This window comes from Parasteatoda tepidariorum, chromosome X2 (assembly GCF_043381705.1).
Source record: "Parasteatoda tepidariorum isolate YZ-2023 chromosome X2, CAS_Ptep_4.0, whole genome shotgun sequence".
NCBI classification, from domain to species: domain Eukaryota; kingdom Metazoa; phylum Arthropoda; class Arachnida; order Araneae; family Theridiidae; genus Parasteatoda; species Parasteatoda tepidariorum.
Genome location: NC_092215.1, coordinates 29,996,042 through 30,008,736, shown reverse-complemented (window position 1 = coordinate 30,008,736; position 12,695 = coordinate 29,996,042). Strand labels below are relative to the sequence as shown.

General features: G+C 26.9%; 1 protein-coding gene across 2 annotated transcripts in view; it reads right to left on the bottom strand.

The window, feature by feature from the left end:
* The window catches only part of LOC107440918 (uncharacterized), a 153,114-nt gene that overhangs the window by 82,839 nt on the left and 57,580 nt on the right, over positions 1 to 12,695 (bottom strand). For both annotated transcript variants that reach the window (XM_043041013.2, XM_043041014.2), the window contains exon 2: positions 5,205 to 5,384. In XM_043041013.2, coding sequence (XP_042896947.1) covers positions 5,205 to 5,225 — 21 coding nt within the window. In that variant the 5' untranslated portion in view covers positions 5,226 to 5,384. The remainder of the gene's footprint in view (positions 1 to 5,204; positions 5,385 to 12,695) is intronic.

Below are 12,695 nucleotides of genomic sequence, written 5' to 3'. Positions count from 1 at the left end.
AATGAATGCAAATAACAGAATGTTATTTATTAAGCCTACATTATAGTTGGAAGAATGAGTGATTAAATTTTTAAGATATTTGGATGTATAGATCCTGAGGAATCAGTTCTCAGAGCAACCTCCCCTGGCAGCAATAACAACAGTTATTCTCCTGGGCATCGAGTCGAACAGAGATTGGATAGCATGGACGGGTACAGTATTCCATGCAGCTTCAACATTATGCCACAATTCATCAACCGTAGTGACTGACGAGTGGTGGCGTGCCAGTGGTTCGGCAATCATTGACCAGACGTTTTCAGTTGGCGAGAGATCAGGAGAACGTGCTGGCCAGGGCAACAGGCGAACATGTTCTGTGTCTCGGAAAGTCAGGACAGAGCGGGCAACATGCAGTCGTGCATTGTCCTGCTGAAACGTAGCGTTCTGGAGGTCTCGAAGATAAGACGGAGCAACTGGCATTTCAACTTCTTACACGAGGCGCAACAAAAACCTTTTTACCCAAGCACAACGCTCAAATTCAATTTCTGTATGAGAAACTTACTGTCAAATCTCTTCTTTTATACACATTGAAGGTGTCGTTACCACAGCCTGCTTTGCATGAACGCGCTGATAAGCTAATCATTTGCATACCACAACATGCCTTATCCGTCCTGCAAATTTCACCTTCGTGGTGTGTCGCCTTCCTGGTCTAGCANATCAACCAGCCATTGTCGGGATTCGAGCTCGGTTAACCTCATTGGGAGGTGAGCGCTCTATCCCCTGATCAGTCACGGCTCCGACAATTACTTTAAAAAAATTATATAAATTGTTGATGAAAACATGTGAAGTGATTTTGTAATAATGAAAATAGCTTTTTCAAATTTGCCATCAAAATCCTTAAACTCTAGATCTACTACTATATTAATCAAAATACTGTAAAAAGTACCGGCTCAGGGTGGCATTAATTCTTACCGTAAAATCCACCGTAAAATTTTACCAAGCACAAAAGGTAATAAACCATAATTTGCATAGTAATACTTGCAACAAAATCATTGTAATGAAATAAATTTTACCGTAAAAATTACGGTATAAAATTTTACGGTAAAATGGACTTTACGAATGCTGCACACAGACTCCCGGTATTTTTTACCATAATTTGAACTGGAATTGTTTCAGAGTAAAGTAGATTTAAAGGTCAAACTATCAAGGAATTTTCCAGACACCGATACATTTCAAACAATAATATTTACCAAAAACAGAACAAAAATATTATATCGGAGCACTGAACTAATGAAAATAAATTATAATACCCGCTTTTAAACAAACAAAAATTAACTCCTTTACAAGCCATCATTATTTTGAGGTTTATCTTGATCATTCATTAAATCTAACAATTGAATAAAATAAAAAGGTAACAGGCGAAGATATTAACTCTATGGTGTTTGTTTTTAATGTAAATTTACTTAAGACAATTAAATATTTACAACCCACTTTTATTTTCCGCTTTACTCTTACAGTTTTTATCTCTCTCATATTGTTTATTGTTTCATATTGATATTTAGGAATATTTATGAAAGATGAATTTTTATTGCAAGTCGTTAATATGAATACATAATGAATATATTTTCATTTTATCGATGAAATTAACAGAATATGCTATATCTAGATTTTAAGGCTTTGATTTCAAATGAATTGTCCCGCAATTTTACTGATATTTTAAAATCAAAATGCTTAGAAGCAATTTTAATTTTTCCCACAGAGCACAAAATGTTTTTTTTTTATGCTTCATAGATATTTTTAATCCCCTAAACACTTAATATAATTTTTTTATACTCTATAAAATTGTTTAATAGCTAAAAAATAAAAAAATTAGCAAACAAACTAAAATAAAAATTAAGGGTGTTTCTCAGTTTTTTTCTGCTAATTTGCGCTTTATCATGAACGGAGCACCAACATTATAGTACAAGGTACCAATACTATGCTTGAAAGTGAAATATAGTAAAAAAGTCTGATGTAAAAGTATCAAATAGACTATAAGCACAAAATTGTTAAGATTCAACTTGTTTTAATTTTGTAATTTTTTGTTTCAGCTTAGTTTTCAAATTGAATAATTTGCTTTTTAATAAATAAATGGCTCAACACTATTTTTAATCATGGCAATTAACACCTTTTAAAGAAGTTTTTGCAATGTTTATGAGATTCTTAACAATTGAAAGAGCAGGTTGCAAAACAAATTATATTTCTAGTTGTTTCTTAAGTAAAATTTCTGAGATGATTTGAACACTACAGATAACAAATTTCTAGAGTTCATGGGGTAATAAAATTCTCGCTAAATTACAGTACTTTACTGCATTGACATATCTGGTTAAAAAAAAATAATAAATAGATAAATAAAAACATAATTCTGGAATTAATAATTAAAATATGATATTTAAACTATTAATTTGATTGTTTTTTCGTTCGTATGGTAACGATTTACCGGAAATTCAGGTTTTCTAAGTTACAGTTCTTATCACCAAAGATTCAGTAAAAATACTAAATTGAAAAGTATATTTAATCGAATAAATTATCCTTATGCCATGCTCTAAGGTATCATGAGAAAATTACTACATTTTCTACCTAGCAATATAGTAATAAAACCATGTATGGTTGATAATTTTACTGAACTTGATTTCCTAAGTGCTTCGGTTAAAATTATATTTGTGGTGTTCCCATAGAGCCAGAAATACAATAAATTGTGATTAGTAAAGCTAATATATTTGATATTTACACCATTTATTTGCTAATTTTTTTGATCAAATTTAAACGGTTAACCAAAAATTCTATTTTTCACAATTATTGTTCTTAAAGCCACACTTTTAATTAAAAATGCAAAATTGAAAAGTAATTTGGACTGAATAAAAGGTTTTTATGCCGTGCTCAAAAATATCGTGAAAAAATCACCAAATTTCATCACATCTATCAAGTTTTATCACATATCACAAAACCATATTTTACTGTTTATTTTATCAAAATCATTACCAAAGTACTTCGGGAAGAATTACCGATCTTTTTGTGTTCTTAAAGAGCCAGAAACAAGGTGAACTTTACCATGTTCTGGTAGTTTTGACCATATTTTTTTCTCAGTGTCCTTTTTGAAATTAAGATTTTTTCAAGAAGAAATTAATGACAACACATAAAAATAAAAAGGAATTAAGCTATAAAATATAATAACGGATTTTCATTGCATGGTTAACAATGCGTACCGTACAATCATTTAAAATTGATTTAAACTTTCTTAATACTACAGTGCCTTGGGAACAAAATGAAAAAAAGCGATCATTGTCAGAGTATCACTTCCCTATTATGAATTTCACAAATAACAATTTTTAAATAAAACAAATTCTAACATTTTCGTAACATAAATTATAAATATTACTTGTCAACGTTCAAATTTTCAAACTAAATTGTTATATTTTTTATACTCAAACCTGTAAATTCTATTTCTATTAGATTGAGTACTTTAAATAGAAAATGATAGAAAAGAATGAGACTTATAATCATAAGCATAGTATATGCTTGAATGTAACAAAGTGTTTAGCAACAAAAAATAAAAAGAAATCTGAAGATCAAAGTTGACATTTATGCTGCTGATAAAAACAAACTGAAGGAGGTTTCGCATAAAATCAAAAAAATTATTTATATTTAAAAAAAATTTAAGTCTGCCAACGAAATAAATCATTTACATTTTATAACTTGATTTCTAGTATAAATTTTTGTTTTAAATTTGCACATATTTCATTAACTAATAAAAACTGTTTTAGTACTTCACATTTAGTGCAATTGTTAGAGCAGTTTTCTTTCATAGAATGGTGTTAAGATCTGTTCACACGAAGAAAATATTCTGGTAAAACTATCGTACTGTATGGTGATGGTAAAAAATGTGGTACTCTATGGTGATGGATTTTTGGAAAAAAAATGCAATTCTGGTAATAAAACCAAAATATTCGGAAATTAAACCATTCATTTAGCACTTTTTCCATTCATATGGTAACGGTTAACCGGAAATTCACTGAATAAATGGTTTTTATGTCATGCTCTAAGATGTCATGATAAAATAACCAAATTTTACCACATATATCAAACTTCATCCCATTGTATCAAACCATATTTTATTGTTAATTTTACCAAAGTCCTTGGGTAAAAAATATTTAACTTTTTGGTTTTCCAATATTCCTGAAACACTGTAAATTTTACCATATTCTGGTTATTTTGTCCATAGAATTCAAACATTCATAATAACAAAAAATGAACGAATTTTTCAGATTTCAATTATTTTACTTTTGCCTCCATTAAATCAAAATCATAAAACAAATCATAAAACAATAATAGGAGAAAAAGAACAGAATCATGTAATGTTCGCAACAAAACTAACTTCTAATTGAAAGTTTATAAACTATGAACACTCAAATGAAAAAAAAAATGTTCAATCTGATAATTAATGTTCATATAATGCAAAATCGAAATTAAAATTTAAGTTCAGAACTATCGCTTAAAATGTTCAATCGTTGAAAAGTAGTGGTTCTGTAAAATATTTAACAAAAATAAATCACTAAGAAATATTAATCAATAAAATTTAAATTAATAAAGGATTAATCAATAAAAAGTAATAAAAAAATAACTATTCAAGTTAATTTTTGATCGAATAATGAAAAAATTAACCGAACTACTGAAATTCAAAAAACTTTCAATAAATAAAATTTAATAAATAACAAAGTTCAATGAATAATTTAATCACTAAAGTTTGAAAAACAGTTTAAACTTTAAATTCTATCAAAACTTAACTTTCAATAAATAAAATTTAATAACGAAGTTCAATAAATAATTTAATCACTAAAGTTTAAAAAACAGTTTAAACTTTAAATTTCTATTAAAACTTAACTTTCAATAAATAAAATTTAATAAATAACAAAGTTCAATAAATAATTTAATCGTTAAAGTTTAAAAAACAGTTTAAACTTTAAATTTCTATTAAAACTTAACTTTCCATAAATAAAATTTAATAAATAATAAAGTTCAAGAAATAATTTAATCACTAAAGTTTAAAAAACAGTTTAAACTTTAAATTTCTATTAAAAATTAACTTTCAATAAATAAAATTTAATAAATAACAAATTTCAATAAATAATTTAATCACTAAAGTTTAAAAAACAGTTTTAACTTAAAATTTCAATTAAAACTTAACTTACTAAACACTTTTGTCCCATCATCTCTGCTATTGTCAATTCAACTGCAAATTTTCCTATTCTGATTTTAACATTTTATGTATATTCCAGATAATCTTGAATGCGTTGAACCAAAGACAGTCTCTTTTCCAAATGCGATGTTAACCCTTTCACGCCAGCCATGAAATCTACATGATCAGACACCTGTCAAAAACATACAACCACATGTTTAATAAAAATGCTATTAATAACATACATTTGTTTAATACATAAAAAATCAAGTTTTTTCATTAACGAAGCTTAATCTTACATCGCTGATCAGAAACCTCCCACTCAAGTAATTAGCGGGTAAATACCCAACGAACCAAAACGGTCAATAGAGCAAACTTCAATAGAATTATGAACATGTCTATGAGCAACTCATCTTCTTTATTACAGCAACAATGAACGATATCACACTATAAATAAAACGCGTGAAAAAAATTGCGCCAAGTAAAGTTCGGGTCAGGTCAAAAATGGTGGTGAAAGAACTTTATAGTATAAGAACGTGCTTTTTGTTCTAACTTTGCAAAAGAAATTGCAATCGAAATAAATACATTGAATAAGAATCTAATTCATAAAACAAAGAAGCTACCGATAAAGATTTGTATCTAATGTTTTCGGTAACGATACGAGTTTTGGTTCCTTGGCTACGTTATTTTTTCAAATATCCTCTTTTGTGATCAATTGGCTCTGAAGATAGTTTCGCCAGATATGGCGGATAAGTGTCCATGTTTCATGCTTCAGTTGGCGTTGTTATTTTGCCAGAAAGTGACAAGAACAAAACGGATCCTTGTTAAAGTAACAATTGTGTTTGCATATTTTTGAGCATTGGCTCAATTTGTAACCGTTTTACTAAGATTGTCTAAACCATATAATGACTGTAAATTGCAGGCTTATCTGTGGACATGATTTGTCGAAATCACTTTGACAATTTGAAAAAGTTATATTTAATCTGATACTATGTTTCGTATTTTTAATTTTACTACAGCAGTGCTTGCATATTTTCAAACAGTTGTTCAATTTGTAACATGCAATCAATTGTGGTTTAATTATTTTCTGATTTTTTTTTAATATGCAACAACTGTGATTTGCTAAGCCGAGAACTCATCGTCGATTTTAACAATTTGAGAAAGTTGCATATGATCTGATATTATGTTTTCGATAACAAATTGTGTTGCTATTGTCTTTCCATATTTTTTGAACATTCATTTAATTCGTGATATGTAAACAATTGTGTCAGTATATTTTTGAAAATGTGTTAATTTGAAACTATCAGCTTACTCCGCGATTGTCTAAGACGAAATAGAAGCTGCAAATTACGAACACAAGCAAAAATTAAGATAACAGAAGATATTTTTATTTTGTTGAAACGTCTTTTTATAAATTTTTTTGTTAATAGGATTTTGTTAATATTTTTAAACAGTTATTCACTTTGTAATATGCAAGCAATTGAGGATTAATTTTTTATGATGTAACCACCACGATTGTCTACGCCGAAGTCTCGTCTCGACTAGTAGATTTTAGCAATTTGAGAAAGTTATATTTGATATAAAATTTTCTCTTAGTCAATTATGCTACACTTATTTGCTTTTTTCATTCTTCAAAGAATGTGTTCAATTTTTTTCTTGTTTTACTTTGGCAATTTAGTATGAAAATAGCTGCGAATTCTAGATTCATATGAAAGCATTTTTAAAAACACAATTTTTAAATCTCACTTGTTCATAATATTTAGTATTTTAAAAAAAATTCTGATCTAATTTTGTGCTCGTAAAATAAATTACGAAACTTTCGAATTTTTCATAAATTTATTTTGTATTTAATCTGTATTGAGAAAAAAAAGCTAAAATAGCTGCAAATTACGTGCATAACATGGAATTGTCTTATAAAATATTCTCGCGCAGTTATTTGTTATTTAATTAAACAAGAATAAACGAAAAATTAAAAATAACTGGAATTTATAAAACCGATAGATTTCATGAAATAAGTATAAATAATTATATATCCGAAGAATTTATTGGATTTAATTGTGTTCGTAAAATAAATTTTCTCAATTTTCATAAGTTTATTTTGTCTTCAATCTGTATTGCACTGCAATATTTTTTGAGTGAAAAATAGCTGCAAATTACATGCATAGCAGGCAATTGTCATATAAAACACTCTCGCGCAGCTATTTGTTATTTAATAAAACAAGACTAAACTTAAAATTTAAAATAACCGGAATTTATAAAACCGATAGATTTCATAAAATAAGTATAAACAATTATATATCTGAACAATTTATTGGATTTAATTATGTACTTCCTGAAAATTCCAAGAAAATTGAATTTCAATTGAGGAAATTCTGAGGTATGAAAGCAAATTTGAGGAAACAATCTTGTGACCGACCAGAAACCAGAAATATTATTTAAATTATGTTCGATCTAAATAGCATTTTTTTTTAGATTGGATTGTAAATAAACAACAACATTCAAATATCATGACGAAAATTTGGTTGAAAGAATAAAACGTTAACTTTATAATGAGCAGGAATAAAGCTAAACAAAGTGAAAATAAACACAAAAGTATTACATAAACAAATAAATTATAGTTTTTTCTCTGAAGTGAAAAATCTTTATCCTTGTCGAAACATAGTCTAATTGCGAAAAAAACTATGGTCAAAACTACCAGAATATGGTAAAATTTACCGTGTTTCTGGCTATATGGGAATACCAAAAATATCGGTAATTTTTAACATATGATTGAGAAATATCGGTAATTTTTTAACATATCATTCCGCTAACAATAACATATGGTTTTATAGTATGTGATAAAATTTGGTAAATGTGGTAAAATTTGGTAATTTCATCATGATACCTTAAAGCGTGACATAAAAATCATTCATTCGATTAAATTTATTCTTCAGTTTTGTATTGTTTACTAAATGTGTGGTAATAAGAATTATTATTTTGAAAACCAGAATTGCCGATGAACTGTTACCATATAAAAGAAAACATTACTAAATTAATGGTTTACATTTTAGGTTTCATTAACAGATTTAGGTTTTTTTTACCAGAAACCCACACAAATAAAATATTCTTTATTTTTTATTGCTCTATAATATTATAATTTAAATAAAATATAGTTTTAATATTTTGTCATTGAAAAGGGGCCGATTCAAGAGAAGTTTTAAGAAATGTTTAAATTCCCCTAAATAAAATGTTTTCATTTATATTACAAATCAGTATTTAAAGAAAATTCCAACTCGAATAAAATTAAATAATGATCAACTTTATGTAAATCAAGCATTTTTTTTTAATTTTAAAACAATATTTATTATGGATTTTTCCCTCTAATTCATTTTAATTACCCGAAAACTAATAGTATTTTATGGACAAAAAAAACTTTCCTAGGAAAGATAAGGCTATTACGAACCAATAACATGTTAAAAACATTCATTATAAAATAATCAATAGCATTATATTTCAATAGCATTTCAAAAGACTTTCAGTATTTGGTGTTTATTTGTAATTAAATATTCATGACCTCGGACTGATGCATTGTTTTTCAAAAAAATATATTATTATGATCAATTTTAATGACCTGAAAACTGAATATAGTTCAAGAGAAATATTAAATAATGATTAAATTCACCCAATTCAAATACTTTAATTTATATTATTTTATACAATTCTAGTCACAAATTCTATATTTCAAATAAAAACTCAGCCCTAGAAAAATAAAATAATGTTGAAACTCACCTTAATCAAATATTTTTAAAACAAAATATATTACGGGTTTTTTTTCCTCTAACTTACTTTAATTAACCAAAATCTTTTGGCATTTTATCAACAAAATATAGTTTTTAATTTAAAAAAAAACCATGTTAAAAACATTCCTCATACATTAATTAAAATCATTATACTTCAACACTTTCAATATTTAATGTTTATTTGTTATTAAATATTCATGAAAGAAGCATTTTGTTATTAATTGTTCATTAAAAATTCGATATTTTAAAAAAAATCCAACGCAAGAAAAATCAAATAATGATCAAACCCACTTAAATCAAATACTTCTTAAATTTAAAACAAGATGCTTAACAATTTTTTCTATAAATTACTCTAATTATTAAAACCAAAAGCATTTTATCGACGGCAAATAATTTTCTCATAAGAAAAGATTATTACTCTAAGGCTTAATAATTTTCCCCATAAAAGATAAGGCTATTTCGTTATTACGTAGCGATCACATGCTAACATTTTTTTAAATTTCCAATGGCGGAGAAAACAATCAAATACAACAAAGAAGAACAATAAACATCATGCTAACAACATGCTAGCCAATAATAAATAGCATTGTACTTCATAGAACTTTCAATATTTAATGTTTAATTGTTGTTAAATATTCGTGAACGAAGCACTTTGTTACTAATTCTTCGTTAAAAGTTCCATATTCAAAGAAAACTCTAGCACAGAAATGAAGAAATCCAATTAAATTAAATACTTTTTTAAATTTAAAGCAACGGGCATTATATTGCATGCATTATTATATGAATTTAAAACAACACAACATGCAGCATACAATGTTTTTTCTCTATAATTTACTTTAATTATACAAAATGTAAAAGCATTTTATCAACAAAAAAGTAATTTTTAATAACAAAAAAGCTATTACGTAGCGATAACATGTTAAAAACATTCATCATAAAATAATTAGTAGCATTATACTTCAAAGGACTTTCAATATTTAATGTTTATTTGTTATTAAATGTTCGTGAATGATGAAACCCAATTAAATTAAAAACTTTTTCAAATTTAAAGCAACGGGCATTATATTGCATGTATTATTATATGAACTTAAAACAACACAACATGCAGCATACAATGTTTTTTCTCTATAATTTACTTTAATTATACAAAATGTAAAAGCATTTTATCAACAAAAAAGTAATTTTTAATAACAAGAAAGCTATTACGTAGCGATAACATGTTAAAAACATTCATCATAAAATAATTAGTAGCATTATACTTCAAAGGACTTTCAATATTTAATGTTTATTTGTTATTAAATGCTCGTGAGCCTCGAGCTGATATATTGTTTTATTAAAATGTATATCGTGATCAATTTTTATGATCTAAAAAGTGTGTAAAACGTTTTGACCTTCGTTGGCAAGCTTACTCGTTCAAGAATCATGACTCTTCTACACGAGTGAACATTCAATGTCCAATCATAGCGGTCAGTTATGAGTGAATTCAAGGAAAAAAGCGTAATGAATTTCAATGTCTTGTTCATTAATAATACCTTGAAAAGTAAAAAAAAATTACATTGTTGTGACAAATATAAATCTTTCATAGTTCCGATTTTTAAAAAAAATTCAATAAAATGTTGAATGACATTTATTATAATTGAGAAGAAAAAAAAAATTTGAACATTGAGTTTATACCAGAGGCAGAAACCTTTATAATGATTTACAACATCACCAAATCTGTCTGCAGAGCGGTAAAATGTTCAACTCGAGCTGTAAAATATCTGTATTCAAATATTATACTTAGAACCCGGAAGAAAAACTCTGGTAAAACTACCGTACTAAATGATAAGGATATTTTTTGGGAGAAAAACCAGTAATTTTGGTTCATAAAACCAAAATATACGGTATTTGAATCATTCATTTGGTAGTTTTTCCGTTCATATGGTAACGGTTTGCCGGAAATTCTGGTTTTCAAAACTACAGTTCTTATTACCACATATTTAGTAAAAAATATAAAACTGTAATGTTAGTTTAACCAAATAAAAGGTTTTTATGCCATGCTCTAAGATATCATGATAAAGTTACTAATTTTTTCTACTTTAACCAAAGTTTATTCACTTGAAATAAAACCATATTTAATTGCTAATTTTACCAAACTAATTAAAAAAGCGCATCAGTAAAAATTACCAAGCTTTTAGGTGTAGCAAAATACAGAGAAACCTGAAATACGGTAAATTCTGACATATTCCGGTGGCTTAGACTTTTTTCTCAGAGTAGATTCGCAAATTGTAAAAGGTAAGTTTATCTAATAATGAAACAATTGATCTGCATTGGGAAAACAAAAAGAACTTAATCAGAAATTAAAGTTCAAAAGAATCTAAAACTTCAGAAATTGCAAAGTTTAGCTAGAAAAAATATATTTAAATTAGCTTTCCAAACGATATTCTGAAAACTAAAACAAAATGGGAGAAAAAAAATCTTTTGCATCCAACTGTCGTTGACTTGAGTTCCACGGACTTAAGTTAAAGATAAGAATATTATTATTATAGAGTAAATGTGGACCCAGCTACCAAAAAAAACATAAATAAATGATTAAGCTCCGGAAGTTTTAAATTAAATGTGCTATTCATGCATTTTAAAACGTCGTTTAAAAAAATAACTTCGTAGCCGTAATTACATCGTTTTAAAAGAAAATTGGGATTTCAAAACCACGAAGAAATTCGCAACATTTTTGCCTGCAAGGATAAAATAAATCAGTAGCGATTGCTGCTGTGCGGCCCATGTTCTTCTACGGGGGTCTTGGTAATAATTTTAAATTAGTCAATAAAGTTTATGTATGCTTTTAAACTTTATATATAGAGCTGCGGTGATTTAAAGGATAGAATGTTCTGTGAGATATTTAAAAAATCGCATAAATTTGATAAATAAAACATTGAAAAACAACAAGTACAGGGTTTTCTAAAATTAGAAACCAAAACGAAGTCTAAAGAATCTCCAATTTGAAAAAGCGACTGTTTCTTACACTGGAAAAAAATGTTGGTGTATAATTTCCCCCATTTTTGATTTTGAGGCAAGCTAAAAATTTTTACTGTGCATGTAGTCATATATTTTATTTACTTTTTCACTATTACAGTCTCATTTATTTTTTTATTCATTCTTTATATGTTTGTTAACCGACAACACATATTTTCATGCTAATTAGAATCAATTTATGACTTTACTGCAAAAACACTTCATTTAAAACACAAACACACTTTTAGTTATATATTTGCACTAATTATTTTAAACTATTGTTATTTTTTCAATCTTATTTTTTGCACTATAACTACAGTTCTGCATTTATGGATTTCGTTTACCTCAATATCGAAAATAGTGGCACCTATTCACTAAAGTTTTTCACAGTGTACCAAGCCAGCAACATAAACAATCATTATACATAAGTAATAAAAATGATATAGTTTTATAATTTAAAATCTTATTTGTTTATTGCAAAACATTTAAAAAGCGGAATTAAGAAATTCATTTTTCAAATTCATTTTCGAATAAGTAATCATTTTCTTATTGTTAAGTGAATCTGTATTTTGTTAAACAAGCATTACAAAACTTGACCAAAAACAAAATTGTTGAGTAAGTTTTCGAAAAAAAGAGCTAAACATTTGCTGTCATTATTTTATAAAAACCAATTACACAGAAGGCTTGTTTTGGCCTTTCTAAAGTTCGAAATATGTGCAAGAGATATTTATATA